The 17,529-nt window shown below is 37.9% G+C and overlaps 1 protein-coding gene and 1 long non-coding RNA gene across 3 annotated transcripts in view; one reads left to right on the forward strand and one right to left on the reverse strand.

Annotated features, from left to right (window-relative positions):
* The window catches only part of LOC111750844 (uncharacterized), a 98,837-nt gene that overhangs the window by 79,778 nt on the left and 1,530 nt on the right, over positions 1-17,529 (reverse strand). The window lies entirely within an intron of this gene.
* Positions 17,040-17,529, forward strand: part of ZEB1 (zinc finger E-box binding homeobox 1) — a 225,937-nt gene continuing 225,447 nt past the window's right edge. The window contains exon 1 of the mRNA XM_064285047.1: positions 17,040-17,128. Within this exon, the coding sequence (XP_064141117.1) occupies positions 17,071-17,128 (58 nt within the window). The 5' untranslated portion in view covers positions 17,040-17,070. The remainder of the gene's footprint in view (positions 17,129-17,529) is intronic.

Genomic DNA, 17,529 nt, shown 5'->3' on the forward strand with positions numbered 1-17,529 from the left:
GTTTTGGATTCAGGGAATTGCCCAACTACAGAAGAGGAAGTGTAAAAAGAAGTACAAGTCATCCTAAATTTTGTATACTATGGAAAAAAATATAGAAATCCTGGATATTTAACAAAATATTCATTAAATATTTTTTTTCCTGAATATTACCTCTTTATTTAGCTTTAGAATCTTGTCCTGGCAGAGCCCCTGGATATGATTTTGTATTTATTGAGTACAATAGAATAATAAAAAAGAATTTAAACATGAGATTTGTAGTTAATGTCTAGGTTTGCGTCCCAGTCTGGAGTATAAAAACTGTGTGGCTGTAGCTTCTCTGAATCTCAGTTTCTACACACATAGAATAGAAATAATAATTAGTGCTAAAATGAAGCACAAATATAATTGTGTTATAGTAGATTATAAAGGCTCCACAAATGGCACATTCACATATATAGGATATTTACTTCCTTCTTTTTCTTTCTTTTTTCGTAGACTCTAAATACAAGGTATGTATGATTCGCCATTTTATTGTGAAAAGCAGCTTTCATTCTTTACCTGGAACATGGCAGCAATCATTCTCTAGTTAGATCTCAATGACTGAATTGCAAGGTGAACTGTGTTGGTGACTAACTCATTTTCTCTCACCTACAGCACCCTCTTTTCCCAAGATCAAGCAATTTTCCTGTGTAATGAACTGCATCTGCTATCAAGTGGCCTGGAAATTAACAGGTCCAAAGCATCTTCCACTTTCTTGTTTCCTATTTGGTGTCATGATGTCTTTTGCTGCTACATCACTGATCTATGTTTTCTAAGGCTATACAAAGGAAAAACACAAAAATGAATGGGACTACAGAACAATTTTATATATGGGGAAAGGCTTCAATCAATTTTAAATTATTCAGGGGATGGTTTTCCAGCCAATGAGTTGTCAAATTCTTTGCATCAAACCCTTCTGTCTGGTTGATAGCCTTTTGGTCAGTTGGTGCAGACCAGCAATGGAGGAAGGGCAGATGCGTGAAGGGATATGCTTTAGAACCAACATCAACAGCCAAAAGTGGATAGTGGTGCTTGATTTATGGCCATAATATACCCAATTTTTGGATTAGGTGAGTTTAATGGAGGACAAAAATGTATGTTAACTAGGTAATAAGGAAAAAAAAATAATAAATTCAAGCTATACCTTTTCTTATTTACTATGACTTCAATAGACAGAAAGTAAAATGAAAAAGGGAAGAACTATAACACATTCATTTGATCATCTTAAAAGATTAATTATATTTTTTTATAAGGTCAATGTTTTTAATCTTTCTTTTAGAAGACAATATCTGGAAAACAACTTCTACTATTTCTGCTATTTATAAAGTTTATGCTAAACATTTGATGTTTTATATTCATATATTATTTTTGGCATTTACTATAAATGCCACCAGCTAGCTAATGCAAATATCATCCAGAAAAATCTTCTATATTTTTATGATATTATTTGAATAAAATAAAACATAAGTATTTATCGGTGACTTAACCAATCAAAAACAGTTTTGAATGGGTAGATTCAGGAAATAATTTGAGCTGCTAAAGAGAAAATATACTTGTCTAGTGACAGTAATTCAATGTATATAAATGACTAAATTCTACAACTATTTACAGCACTAAAGTAGTATATTAGTTGCAAGTAATAGCAAAACATGTTGAATGATGCTTATTCCAAATGAGTATGCTTTATATACTATTTTAACTTGGAATGACTTTACCTATAACAAAAACATGATTACTGAAGGTGAAACAACATAGTTATCTAAACCTATATAGCAATAATATAAAGCAATATCAAAGCTAGGAATAAATAATTTGTCTCTTTGTGGGTTTCTTGATAATATGTAGGAACATCATTTAAAATACTCTAGAAAAAAACATGATTAAATTCAATTGCTTTGGACAGTTAATAGAATACTTTGGCCAAAGCTTAGGCAGATCATTTCAGAGACAAAACTGGCCGTAAAGCCAAAGCAGTCCTTGCAAAAACCTTCAGAAAGAAAAAGCAAATACTTTAGAAAACCATATCAGGGTGAATTTAACATGATAGTTAAATATTTGATATACTATTTCATTTCAGACCTCTTTTCACTCTGCCTTTTGTATCTACCGTTTTTGGCATTTTCACTGTTTAAAAGCACCTCCACCAGAGGGTGAGCAAGAGAAAGGAAATAAAAACAAATTAACCAATTCAATTTATGCTACTGAGTGGATTAACATTAGAGAGGCTCTAATAAATTCCAAAAGACCTAATTATACAAAATTCATTAATACTTGATTTGAAAAAGGACTTTTATATTAACATAGCAGACTAATACATCAAAACTTTAAAATTCTGTGTTTTACAGTTTTCAAAATAACTTCACCATGCATCATCTCATGTGACTCTCACCAAAACCCTGAATATATAGGGAAGGTGCTTTTATTCTGCAGAGAAAAAATTCTGGCTCAGAGAAGTTAAGTGATTTGCCCAAGCTTTTCAGACCCACCAGCCACTCCATGGGAGGAAAGATCTTTAAAGATTACAGCCTAGGAAACGCTATGGGGCAGTTCTACTCTGTCATACAGGAATGTTATGAGTTGGAATCGCTTCGACAGCACACAACAAAAACTGTGTTAAGTATGGACTCTCAGATCTTTTTTATTCACCTATTTGTTTACTTTTTGCTAATATTAAAACAGTTTTCCATTTCCTGAGTGTCCTTTGCCAGGTGAATGCAATCTAAACAAGATCACGAAAAGCCATCTGAAATTGAGACTTTATCACAGAAAATCATCAAAATGGAAAACTGGCAAAAATTGTATGGTTTGGGTGTGGATCAAAAGTAAAAATCCTGGCTAACAGAAGATTGGTAATTCTGTTTTATCATGCTTTACCTCTGCTCATTAGCAGGGCTGAGAGTTGACTGTATCTCTGTATCATACAGTTTTTGATGGAGTCACTTTATCACAATTTTGAATATTTCAGTCTAATTTACAAGCACCATTAGTGGGTAACCTTACACTCAAAAAGGTCTTAAAGAGTATTATCTAGCCCTTTGGGTCCATTTAAAAAAAAGTGTTATTTTATTTCAAATAGATAAATTTGATCATTACAAAATTCAAAAGTTAGGGAGATTTCCAGTACAGTCTTTCTCTCCCTTGTACTTCAGTCTCCCAGCTCCTCACACTAAAGGCAAACATTGCTGCCGATTTCTCATGCGTCCTTTCACAGATAAGCTATGCAGTTACAAATACACATATGTATAAATATGTTTGTATGTTGTTGTTAGGTGCCATCCAGTCAGTTCTGAATCATAGAGACCACATGTACAACATAGCATAACATTGCCTGGTCCTGCTTCATCTTCACAATTGTTGCTATGCTTGAGCCCATCGTTGCAGCCAGCGTGTGAATTCTTCTCCTTGAGGGTCTTCCTCTCTTTCGCTGACCCTCTACTGTACCAAGCATGATGTTCTTCTCCAGGGACTGGTCTCTCCTGAAAACATGTCCAAAGTAAATGAGATGAAGTCTCACCACTCTCACTTCTAAGGAACATTCTGGCTGTACTTCTTCCAAGACAAACTGTTCATTTTTTGGCAGTCCACGGTACATTTACTATACTTTGCCAACACCATAATTCAAAGGCATCAATTCCTCTTCAGTCTTCCTTATTCATTGTCCAGCTTTTGCATGCATAAGAAGCAACTGAAAATAATATGGCTTGAGTCAGGCACACCTTAGTCCTCAAGGTGACATCTTTGCCTTTTAACACTTTAAAGAGGTCCTTTGCTGCAGATTTGCCCAGTGCAATACCTTGTTTGATTTCTCTACTTCTGCTTCCATGGATGTTGATTATGGATCGAAGTAAAATGAAATCTTTGACTTCATTATTTTCTCCATTTATGATGATGTTGCTTATTGGTCCAGTTGTGAGGATTTTTTTCATTGTGTTGAGGTATAATACATACTGAAGGCTATAGCTTTTGATCTTCATCACAAAGTCCTTCAAGTCCTCCTCCCTTTCTGTAAGCAATGTTGTGTCACCTGCATAACACAGGGTGTTGAGTCTTCCTCCAATTCTGATGCCACGTTCTTCTTCGTGGAGTTCAACTTCTTGGATTATTTGCTCAATGTGCAGATTGAATAAATACGGTGAAAGGACACAACCCTGACGCACACTTTTCCTGATTTTAAAACATGCAGTATCCCCTTGTTCTTTTCAAACAACTGTACAAGTTCCTCATGAGCACAATTAAGTGTTCTGGAATTTCCATTACTCTTAATCTTAACCATAATTTGTTATGATCCACACAATCTAATGCCTTTGCATAGTCAATAAAACACAAGTAAACATTTTTCTGGTATTCTCTGCTTTCAGCCAAGATCCATCTGACATTAGCAATGATATCCCTAGGTCCACGTCCTCTTCTGAATCTAGCTTGAATTTCTGGCAGTTCCCTTTCAATGTACTGCTGAAAATGTTTTTGAATTATCTTCAGCAAAATTTTACTTGTGTATGATATTAATGATATTTTTTCAAGTAATTTCTGCATTCTGTTGGATCATGTTTCTTTGGAATGGATGCAAATATGGATCTTTTCCACTTTTTAACCAGGAAGCTGTCTTCCAAGTTTATTGGCATAGACAAGTGAGCACCTCCAGCACTGCATCTGTTTGTTGAAACATCTCAATTGGTATTCCGTCAATTCTTGCTGCCCTTGTTTTTTGTCAATACCTACAGTGCAGCTTGGTAGACTTCTTCCTTCAGCACCATTGGTTCTTGGTCATATGCTACCTCCTGAGATGATTAAAGGTCGACCCAATTCTTTTTGGAACAGTGACTCTGTGTATTCCTTCCATCTTCTCTTGATGCTTCCTGCATTGTTCGATATTTTTCCCACAGAATTCTTCAAAATTGCAACTCGAGGTTTGAATTATTTCTTTAGTTCTTTCAGCTTGAGAAATGCTAAGCATGTTCTTCCCTTTTGGTTTTCTAATTCCAGGTCTTTGGACATTTCATTATAATACCTGACTTTTGTCATCTCAAGTCACCCTTTGAAATCTTCTGTTCAGCAATTTTACTTCATCGTTTCTTCTAGGCCCTTTAGTGGCTCTACATTCAAGGGCAAATTTCAGAGTCTCTTCTGACATCCATTTTGGTTTTTCTTCTCTGTCTTTTTAATCATCCTTTGCTTTCTTCATGTTTGATATCCTGATGTCATCCCACAATTCCTCTGGTCTTCAGGCATTACTGTTCAATGTGTCAAATTTATTCTTCAGATGGGCTCTAAATTCAGGTGGGATATACTCAAGGTCATATTTTGGCTCTCATGGACTTGTTTTAATTTTCTTTCACTTAAACTTGAACTTGCATATAAGCAATTGGTCTGTTCCACAGTCAGCCTTGTTCTGACTGATGATACACAGCTTCTCCATTGTCTCTTTCCATAGATGTAGTTGATTAGATTCCTGTGCTTTACATCTGGTGAGGTCCACGTGTACAGTCACCTTTATGTTGTTGAAAAGGGTATTTGTAACGAATAAGTCATTGGTCTTGCTAAATTCTATCATGAGACATCCGGTGTCATTCCTGTCACCAAGGCCATATTTTCCAACTACTGATCCTTCTTCTTTTCTAATTTTTCCATTCTAATCACCAGTAATTGTCAATGTACCATAATTCCATGTTTGATCAATTTCAGACTGCAGAAGTTGGTAAAAATCTTCAATTTCTTCATCTTTGGCATTAGGTGTGCCTCATAAATTTAAATCATAGCAATATTAACTGGTCTTTCTTGTAGACATATAGATATTATCCTATCACTGACAGCACTGTTATTTCAGGATAGATCTTGAAATGTTTTTTTAAACTATGAATGGGATGCCATTCCTCTTCAATTTGTCATTCCTGGCATAGTAGGCCATATGATTGTCTGATTCAGAATGGCTAATACCGGTCCATTTCAGCTCACTAATGCCTAGGATATTGATCTTTATGTGCTCCATTTTTGATGACTTTCAATTTTCTGAGATTCATACTTCCTACATTTCACCTTCTGATTATTAATGGATGTTTCTTCTCATTTTGAGTCATGCCATATCAGCAAATGAAGGTCCTGAAAGCTTTACTCCATCCACGTCATTAAAGTCAACTCTACTTCAAGGAGGCAGCTCTCATCAGTTGTATTTTGAGTGACTTCCAATCTGAGGGGCTCATCTTCTAGCACTATATCAGACAGTGTTCTTCAGCTACTCATAAGGTTTTCACTGGCCAGTTTTTTCAGAAGTAGACTGCCAGGTCCTACTTTCAGGTCTGTCTTTATCTGGAAGCTCTGCTGAAACTTGTCCACCATGGGTGACTCTGCTGGTATTTGAAATACCAGTTGCACAGCTTTTAGCATCACAGCAACAAGCAAGCTACCACAGTATGACAAACTGACAGACAAGTATGTGTGTGTGTATAAATATATATATTTACACATTTATATATCAAATGGTAGCAAGCTATACATACTGTTCTTCACCTTGCCTTTTAAACTGACGATATTCTCTTTGAAAGCTTCCCAGATTGGCGGCTTCATTCTTTATAAATAGCCATATACTATTCCTTGGAAATCCTTTGGATTACTCTCCAATTTATTTGATAGTCAAATATAGTTACTCAAGAGTTTCAAGATTGCTAACCTTTGCTAGCATATAAAAAGGATCCTTACAATTAACTCATTCTTTTTAAAAGAGCAAGAATTTGAAACTTAAAAAAAAAAAAACCTATAAATACTGCTATTTTATTGGGTATTTCTTCAATTTAAAAAATCCAGTGATAAGCTTACTTAGAATCCAACTGAAATACAAACTTTTTTTTTTTACTATTAAGGAATTTTTTTTTTTAAATACATGCTTTTTGTAATGCTGGGTATAAGAGACCTTGACCAGGTCTCAAAATATAGAGCTGGAATGACCATTGCTTTAACCCAGTATGGAATTTACCACATATTTATATATGTTCTTGATTAGTCCATTTAAATGCTTTCCCACACATTCTAAAATGTTGAGTAATTCACATGTTTTCAGTCAGTGCGAATAAGCTACCAATTTTCAAAAAACTTTAGTCATGGAGAAAAAAATTCTCATACATTTCTAGTGACACCATATGTTGGTATAATCCTTTTCAAAAGTAAGCTGACAACTTATTTAGAAAGACACAGCCATGTTCATTCCCACTGACTAATTTCCATTTTGAGAATATTGTGCCAGCAAATGCTACAAAAACAGTATCATAAGAGTGTTCATTCTTCAAAATGAAAAAAAAAAAAAATTGGAAGTGATTTAACTGTTCAACAATATGTAACTGACTTAGTAAATTATACCATATCAATTTGAAGGAACATTACAGTCAAGTAAAAAAGGACAAGAATAAAAGCTATGCACCTATACAGGAAAATGCGTGATATGTTCAGTGAAAACAGTGTAATACTAAATTATATGTAGTTTCATACGTATATGGCAAAAACTAGACATTATTATAACGATAAAAACCATAAACGCAAAAAAAAGTGAATAAAAATAATACTGGCATTACGGGGTGAGAATAGGAATGATTGCCTTTTTATTCTAAGCTGTGTATAATGTTGTAGAAGACACGTTTGAATTCTACCAATACCTCTTCTCTGAGACATTACCACCATCATGCACTGCAGAAGGCCTTGGAAGAAAATGAAACAGATGCAGAGAGATCCAGAGGTAATAAATGAAGAGGTGCTGCCTGCATATCTAAAGGTCTTCCAATTCTCTTGTAAGACCTGGCTACTGGTGCAGTGGTTAAGCAGTCTGCTGCTAACCAAAAGGTAGGTGGCTTGAACTCACTCATCACTCCCGCGGGAGAAAAGTGTGGCAGTCTGCTTCTCTACGTGTACAGCCTGGAAACCCTAACGGCCAGTTCTACTCTGTCCTATTGGTCCACTGAGTCAGAATTGGCTTGACAGCAGTGGGTTTTTTGGTTATGAAAAAAAAAAATTATGTCCTTATTATAAATATATCTTTTTGCTTGGAGAAGTATGAATTGCTGCATGTTACATACAAACCAAGAAACACAACTAAGACAGTTTTTATATTTCCATAATAATTTTTATTTATATTAATAATTATAATGATTACTTATTGGGTAGATAGTTCTTAATATATTTAGTGTAAGCCAACTGTATTTCTAGATAATAACAAATATTCCAACTATTAAACAAAATGTCAACATCACCTCTTCTTTTTACCCTTGAATTAGGACTGTCCCACCTTTACCTGAAGTGACATTTTCAGGGATAAAAATTATTTTATCCTTTAGCTTTAGTCAGAAAGGTACTGCATGGGAATTCTGGTGGATTATGCCCTTAATACTTGATTCTAATCTTTGCCTGAGAATTTACTTCTGTTGTTGTTCTGTTGTTTTTACTACTTATCATCTACTGTTTACCATGTGCCGTGTATTATGTAAAACATTTAATATACAATATCTTATTTGCTCTTTACAAAACGCCTGTGACTGAATGAATCACAAGTGGTAGGAACTTCCCCTCTTGTCCAAAATTACTGGGATGAGGAGAAGAGACAGATGTAAAAATTATAGTAAAAGTGATAAATGCTACAACAGCGCTATGAAGTATGCGAGGGAATTACTAGCTTTGTGGGGCTGGTTGTCTAATTCCCAAGAACTGTGATATACTTGGAGAAGTGCTGAGATAATCTGAAGTCCAGGGAAAGAAAATTAATCTGCCTTCTTGGAAATATGTTAAAGTAATCTAGAAGACAGCAGGATATGAATGGAGAGGATGTTGGCTTATGTGTGTTAACCCAAAAACCCACCCAGTGCCATCGATATGTGTGTTAGGCTATAGTAAACAGCAGTGGGAAAAAGCAGCAAATTTCAAAGGATATATTGGAGACTTCTGTTTTATATTGATTCATTCTTCATCGAGTTTTGAGGACCTGCCATGTTCATGGCACTATTAGGAGCCAGACAGAGCACCACAAGAATACATAGCCTGAGTAATTTTATTAATACTATAAATACAGGAAATGCTAATTATGCTTTATATTGCATAATTTTTAAGAGCAGTACTACACTAGTCATTGCTATAATCTGAAAACATTATTCTTTATCTGTGCTTCCTGTGAATAGCCACATCTTGTATTTCTGCTGTTTTTCCTTGCTGAGTTATTCCTTTTGAAATGATTATTCAAAAGAAAAAAAATTACTTTTTCGATTCTCTTAATGCTTGTTCTGCTCACTTTTTCTTTTCCCTCATGGAACATATAACATGGACACTCCTACTTAAAACCCTTTCATGGCTAAAACTGCTTCCAATATAAGGTCCCAGATCCTTAGCATGGCCTTTCATATGACCTGGTTCCTGGTTACCTACCTGGACGGCTTGTCTGTTAATTATGTATATCCTTTTTATTCAATGTTTTACTTCTTTCAGATTCTATTCTCTCATTTGTAGCTTTTTCATTATGCTGTGCCCTTTGCTTTTGACACTCTTTCCCCTTATTCTTCCCCTGAAAAATCCCATCACTTATCCAACAAAGACTTCCTTGATTCCAGAAAATCTTAGATCCCTCTCCTACATACACCATACCTCCTTGATGTTTGTGTAATAACCTCTTTGAAAATCTCTTTCTCCTGCAAGCCTGTAACTTCTTGAGGTCTAGGACTGCCCTAGGCATTTCCATAGCCCCATGCAGTGTCTGTTATATAGAATATGCTCAAAATATCAGTTGAATAAATGAAACAATGAATAATTATTACAACTTCTACATGGCACAGCGCTAATGCTATATAAAGAGTAATTATCAACATACTATAAAGCTGCTTATCAATTAAAGATACAAATCAATAAAAACAAAAAATTTCTCAATCACAAAATTTGAAACTTGCATACTGTGATGAGTAGAATAATGACCCCCAAAGGCGTCCACATTCCTGTCCTCAGTGCTGTGAATGGTTATTCAGGAAAGGGAGATTAAGGTTGTAGACGGAATTGAGGTTGCTCATCAGTTGACCTTGAGATGGAGCCATATCATGAATTATCTGAGTGAGCCCAATTTAATCATAAGGGCCCATATAAATGGAAGAGGGAGGCATAAGAAAAAGAACCAAAGAGACAGCAGCATAAGAAAGACTCGTGATATTCCTGGCTTTGAAGACAGAAGAAGGGGGTCACGAGCCAAGGGAGGCCTCTAAAATCTGGAAAGACAAACGGATTCCCCCCTACAGCCTCAGGAAGGAACCCAACCCTGCAAAAACCTTGATTTTAGCCCAGTGGTACCCATTTTGGACTTCCAATCTCCAGAACTGTAAGAAAATTAATTTGTATGGTTTTAAGTTATTAAATTTGTGGTAATTTGTTAAGTAGCAATAGGAAACTAAAACATATACCCACTTCGAACATGATTAACTTTAGCTGCATATGACAGAAAATCTAAGATAATGGTGGCCTAAACGAGAGAACTTTTTTTCTCTCTTTATAAAAGGACTACATAGACATCTACAGACATGAAGTCCAGGGCTGGTATTGGTGTTCCTCACTGTCAAGGAACTCGGGCTCCTTCAATCTTGTTGCTCTGCCTTCCTTAAGGAGCTCAAGCCATTAGGACTGATTCCAACTACCAGGGAGAAGAAAAGAAAGAATGGTAGATCATTTCTTTTTGAAGGACCTCCTTGAAGTTACACATACCACTTTGCCTTATATTTTAGCAAGTAATGTGCCCACACATATAACGCACATAGCACACCTAGGAAAATAATGCACAAGTAGATTGCATGGTTGACAAAAAACGTATAATGAGCATGTTATTTTTGTAAAAAATATGGTATATATCACCGGCCAGAACTGAGTAGCACAGAAGCACCTAGGCACATGGAAGGAAGTTGGGAAATAGAGTCATTATTTCAAGTGGCCATGTGATAAGACTAGAGGGTTCTATTATTAAGAAAGAAGAGGAAGAAAGATATTTCCCTAAAATAGTGGGGACAAATTGCTACTATAACCACATTAATACTGTAGTATTATGATTTTTTTTCTTCTCTCATTGATTTAAGTATGTAAAAGTAGTCTCACCTAGATTTTGGATCAGTGACGGCAGGAGTTCATCCCACAGTTATTGAATAAACACTCTGTAATAGAGTGCTTGAGACATTTCTAAGTATTTGCCAGACTCCGCATGCACACTCATTAGAGCCTCATTAGAACTTGAGTATATACACGCATTCAACAAATAACATAAGATTTATATCACATTCAAACTTTGGTGTTTTGTAATTACTGGGAATAGTAGAATTCTTGGTTGATAAGAAATAAGGTTAAAAAATACTTTTTATTTCTATACGTGCATTACTCAAGGGCCTGACAGGACACAGACGGACAATCAAAGGGTTAACTGAAGAGGTTAATGAAGAAACTATTTACAGGGTGTGGGCAGGCTTTAAGGGAGCAAATAAGGGATGATGAAGTACCCAGAGACTAGCAAGAGCATACAACCATTACCATCTCCAGGCCTGAGGGAATAAAGAGAAGCAGCAGAGTTTCTGGATCCTGGCAAGACTTACAGCCATAGAACAGGGGTGTCTGACAGGAGCCATGGCTTTAGGTAAAGGCACACAGCTACTGCAAAAAACCACAGCCAAGGAGGAGGAAATGTGGGGATAATGGAATAAATACTGTGACCCTCTTTCTTCCCTTACTCTTATCATTTGACATGCCTCCAAATTGGCTGAAACCAAACAGAAACCAGACAGCAAAGGAGCCTGGGTGATGTGGTCCATAGAGGTTAGCCTCTCAGAGGCTGGAAAGGTAGAGAATGGACTTTGAGAGAGAGAATAGCCAGCATAATATGAAAAATCCAAGCATTTTACAGAATTGGAACGATTCAAAAGACTTTTGGGGGAAAAAAGTGGGGGCAGGGGCGGGGAGGGAAAAAGGGTAGTTAATCCGAGAAAGCTGTGTGGAGCCCAGGACAAAGAAAAATGGAGGAAGAGAATGATTACAATGTAAAACAGTAGGGAGATGTACAACATCTGATCTATGTATACAAGTTGGGTCAAGGGAGCGAGCAAGGAAATAGACAGGAGGTGAAGGATGAGAATGGTCTGACCAGGTATCGTATATTGTGGAGATAATCGTGTAGACTATTTCTTATTGCCAACTTTTTCACTTGAGTTTAGCACAATGGTAGGATAGGGAAAACCTGTTACTGACAGTAAATATTTTAAACACATATACTCCAAAGGTTGAACAGCGGCGGTTACTGTAACTGAGGGTCTGTAGAATACAGCAGGCCAGGACAGGAGGTCAAAGAAATAGACATACTCTGTAACAGAGCTGGTTAACTGCTAAAAGTCAACATGCCATAGCAAAGAAATATATGGAGACAAATGGGAAAAAAAGCAGTAGAAACCAGATATTAGACCCCTAATATCATGGTCAATACTTAAAATTCACTCTAATTCCAAATATGCACATGTTGTTCTTTCCCTAGTAAAAATTACCTACCTATACTTGGAAGAAGTACAGCCAGAATGTTCATTAGAAGCAAGGATGGCAAGACTTGATCTCAAACACTTTGAACACGTAATCAGAAGGGACCAGTTCCTGGAAGACATTGTGCTTGGTAGGCTACAGGGTCAACAAAACAGAGTAAGACCCTCAAAAAGATGGATTGACACAGCAGCTGCAACAATGGGCTCAAGCATTAACAACGATTGTGAGGATGGCGCAGGACCGGGCAGTGTTTCATTTTGTTATACATAGGGTAGCTATGAGTTGAAACCGACTTGACGACACCTAACAACAGCAACACACTTACGAGTTTAAGAAAAAAATTTTATTCATGTTTATAAGTAATACCAATAATAGAAACGGTATCTTCTGTGGAGGCAACCTTTGAAAGGAATCCGTTTTAATTACTGTGATTTTATGGAAAAGATTAGTTTTACTTTTGAATATTCACTGTCATCTTATAAACATCGCTATATAGTTACATCTATATCTCTCTATGTTAGACAGGTTCCTGAAAAATGCCCCTCCCCCCATAAAAGCTCGCTCCACACATTAGCTTTGCATTGACTTCTATTAAAAACAGGAGCCTTATTCCCCAGAGAGGGAAAACCATTTTGCGGTGCTGGTGTGACATGTAATAAAATCACATGTAACCAAAACCAAGCCCAAGCACATTGCCATTGTGTAAATTCAAAATCACATGTAGGTTTGGGAAAAATATTTGTCCCTATTACCATGTCCCGGAGGCTTTATGAGAAAAGTTGGTGTGGGTCCTGAGGACTACCGCTGGCTCTGGATCACCGCAGAGTCATGTTTCCTTCCTGACTCAGTGGCTGCAGCAGTAAAATGACCATTGCCATGTTTGTCCCATTGTGAATCACATATTCAGAGTCACTATTAGGCCATGGAATAGCTTTCACGCACACACACACACACACACAAAAAAACCACCAAAAGCATGCTGTCGAGTCAATTCTGACTCATACTTTGAAGGATTAACATGTATTAAATTTATTCCTTTTCTTCAAAGCTCTGTGATTAAAATTACATATTGAATTGAGGAGCGGCTCAAACTTATTCTTGCATGAACTATAACCAATTATTTTGAGGAAGATCACAGAATCAAAACTACACTTCTCAGATGTGTTCGGGAAGTGAGGTACGTAGAAAGCATATATTCAGTATGGAACACAGAGATATATCAACATTTTAAACTTAAAATAACTTTGTCAAAATTTATCCTAGTTTTATGTATGATTCTTATATGGAGAGCAAATAGCAAGCACATAGAATTTATGAAAAATTAATAGAAAAAACTCAATATTGAAAATATTCTACCTGTTTATATTTTTTCCTGTAAATTTGGAAAAGATTAGAGAAATTTATTTTTGGCATATTATTTCTCCTTCAGCACACGCAATACCAGTACTTTTTTGGGGTAGAGTTCGAAAACCAGTATATTACAGTATATATCTGTAGCTATAAAGCTCCACACATTAACATTTCATTGACTCCTATTAAATATGGTATATATTAAGTATATATTGTATGATGGTACTGAAATTATTAAAAATCAACAATGCAGGACACATGTTAAACTCTTACCAGTACCTCTCGCAGTTTCATTTAGATAAACTCAAATCTTAATAAATTTGTTCCTTTTCTAAGTTGATTCTAGTTTTTCCAATTCTTAAGTTATATTTAAGAGATAAGCAACCATCACCCATGCATCAGGTTTACAGCAGCAACTTATTAAGATTACTTTTGTCTGCTTCTTTCCAGTTTAGATTTCAATAATGTTACAAACATCACAGTAAATGAAGTGCACTAATAAACTACTCAATTTATTATATAATTACCAGAGGATTTTATAAAATTCAGATTTTGTATTAAAATATTTGGGTATCAAGAATATTGCAGAGTTAATCATTTGGAGAAAATTATTATGGAGAAACTAAAATCAAGAGTAATTAGTTTGGAAATAAGGCAGGATATAAATGACAGTAAACAACTTTCACACCCAGGATTTCAACTATTCCTAAGAACTAATGGGATGAAAGGCAGATACACAACTCCCACTTTTATAGCCAAGAATGGCCTCTGAAAATATCAACAATGTTAATTTACTTAAGAAATATTTATTTTTTATGTGTCTAAGTGGAAACCCTGGTGGCTTAGTGGTTAAGTGCTACAGCTGCTAACCAAGAGGTCAGCAGTTCGAATCTGCCAGGCACTCCTTGGAAACTCTACAGGGCAGTTCTGCTCTGTTCTATAGGGTCACTATGAGTCGGAATTGACTAGACGGCAGTGGGTTTGGTTTATGTGCCTAAGTGCTCTGCTAGGTGTTGGAAGGCACAGAAATTAACAAGTAAAAAAAAAAAAGTACCTAACTACATGAAGTTTGGCCCAAAATAACTATGCCAGTAATCACTAAAGGGAGAAAAATGACTTCCACTCTTACTGCCCATCCATGTTGTCTCTTTATGATTTCAAGGTGAGGATGAACACAGAAGGAAGTTTAGTAGAGGTGAAGAGAAAATAGCATGCGTGATACTTCATAAGTTTAAGGGTAGGTAAAATGTGTGCTAGAGTTAGAAAATATTTTTCTTTCTGAGCAGAAATTAAGACAGCGTTAAAAAAAAGTATGCAGTAGAAAATTGGTGGTGAAAGGCTATGACCTGATTCAGAAGGTATTTGAAGAACACTATGTATTTCTTAAAAGACGAGTAAAAATTACCACTGAATTGTGCAAAACAAGGACACCATTTCAACATGCATGAATTTTAGGTAATATGTTATTAGGCAAAGCAAAGATTGCCTGTACTTAGAATGATCATTAAGAATAATGATCTAATTTCAAGGCTGGTGATGAGAGTAGGTACATATAGTAAGATAATATTTACAGTCACATTTCATGCACCAATAAATAATGCATTCACTTCTCAAAATGTCAAAGCAAATGTGGGAAAGAAAATTTTCATCTATTTTCAGGATTCAACTTTCTAATTTTAAATTTCCAGACGTTAGCTATAAATTTATTTCTTGAAAGCGTTGAAGAGGTTATTAATGAATCTTCTAAAACTCGGCAGGATGTCTAAATGTTAATTTTAACATAATCGAGAATTCTTCCATAAAAAAAATTTTTTTAGGTATGGCAAAAATTACAGGTATAATTTATTGACCACCTACTAAGTGCCAGTACTGCCCTAGGTGATTTACTATTTATAACTAACATTTGTAACCATTTGTAACCATAGTATTTCAAATCTCAGCTTGCTTATTTCATAAAGTTGATCCCAAAAACATTTCCTCATTTGAAAGGGGGAGGGGAAAAAAAGAGGAAAGCTAAATCCTATTGAATCTGTAAAGATTTTGTTTGTATTCCTCATGTTATCCATAAGATCTTTCAGAAATCCCAAACTTGTACAAAGTTTAGGCTTTAATAGAAGATTAGCAATCTCTTAGTCTCACAAACCATTTTTGTCAGTGTTTCTTAACTTAAGGCCCTAAGTAGTGATAACTTCCCATTTGGGTAGTGAATCACGGTATGATAATACCTAACTAAACTTGACGCCTGCAATCCCTCAGTCTACCCTGAGGGGAAAGCAGGGAGGAGGACCGAGAGAGGCGAGTGGGCGGGGGAGGCCGAGGTGACAGCAGGTGAGAGCCTGGTAAGGATGAGGAAGTGAGACTGGGGCCGTGTGGGTATTACTCATTCCGCTTTACTGCCAAGCTTGCTTGCAAGCGGAACTTCTTGCCTCTCTTTCGGTCCAGGCGAAGTTCAGTCTAACTGAAGTCACTTCCCATCCCGGTTCGCTGGGGGGAAAACCGTGTGTCCATGTCAGGGAAAGGAGTCTGAGCTGCAGGGTCAGGTAGCCTTTCTGGTGACGCTGCGAGTCCTCACCGTCAGAGGCTGAGCTTCCCAAATCCGTCCCTCATCGTTTCCCGAACCTGCCCTTGAACTAATCATGGGAACTTCCCGCGTACAGTTCTTTATTGGCCCGGGGTGCGCGGAGGAGACCAGCAGGGCGTGGGTGCGGAGGCTAACCTTCAGGAAGAGGGAGGACAGGTTACTCAGGACACTCCTAGGAGCAGATCTGAGGGTACAGGGTCCGGAGGAGAATTAGCCAGACGCGTACGTGCCCCACCAGCCGTGACGGGTGTGGCCAGCTCAGAGGGAGAGAGCCACTGAGCCCCCCACTTTACCTTTCTCATTCTGACAGCCTGCGACCCAACCTCCCCCCTCGTCCCCGCCATTCGACAACACCTGAGGAAAACTTTTCTCTCTTGCCTCAATTCAAACTCAGCAGCGTCTACGGTTGCCGCAAACCGTCCTCTCCCTAGCAACAAGGTTCCGGCCGTAGAGCGAGCGCCCCTAGGTGTAAGGAAGGTGATGTCGTAAAACCGCGAGTGTCGTAAACCAGGTGCGGTGGGGAGGGGGGAGGGGTGGAGGCGGAGGGGTGGGGGGAAGGGGGAGGGAGGGGGAGGAGGTGACTCGAGCATTTAGACACAAGCGAGAGGATCATGGCGGATGGCCCCAGGTGTAAGCGCAGAAAGCAGGCGAACCCGCGGCGCAATAACGGTGAGTGGCGGAGGGGACCGGGGAGCGGCGGAGTCAGGGGGAGCCGGGCAGCCGGGGCGACCCGGGGGTGAGGGGGGCGAGCAGGGCTGGGGGCGGCCGGGGCAGGGACGGGCAAAGTGGAGTGGGAAAGTAGAAAGTAGTGCTCTCTGCCCCCCTCCGCTGCCGCCGCTGCCGGAGCCGCGCCGCGGCTGCTCGCTCTCCCTGAACCGTTATGTCTCTTACCTGGTCTCTCTCCGCCTAGCGGCTCCTGCCGCCCCTGCCTCCTCCCTGGACCGTTAGCCGCCGCCGCCGCCGCCGCATCCCCAGCGGCAGGGAGGGCGGCCGGGAGGCGGCGGGGCACTTTTCTGGTCCCGGGTGGAGCGGCTGTTGCTTCTTTTCGCACTTTTCCCCACTCTTTTCCC

Source organism: Loxodonta africana, chromosome 4, assembly GCF_030014295.1.
Source record: "Loxodonta africana isolate mLoxAfr1 chromosome 4, mLoxAfr1.hap2, whole genome shotgun sequence".
In the NCBI taxonomy this organism is placed as follows: domain Eukaryota; kingdom Metazoa; phylum Chordata; class Mammalia; order Proboscidea; family Elephantidae; genus Loxodonta; species Loxodonta africana.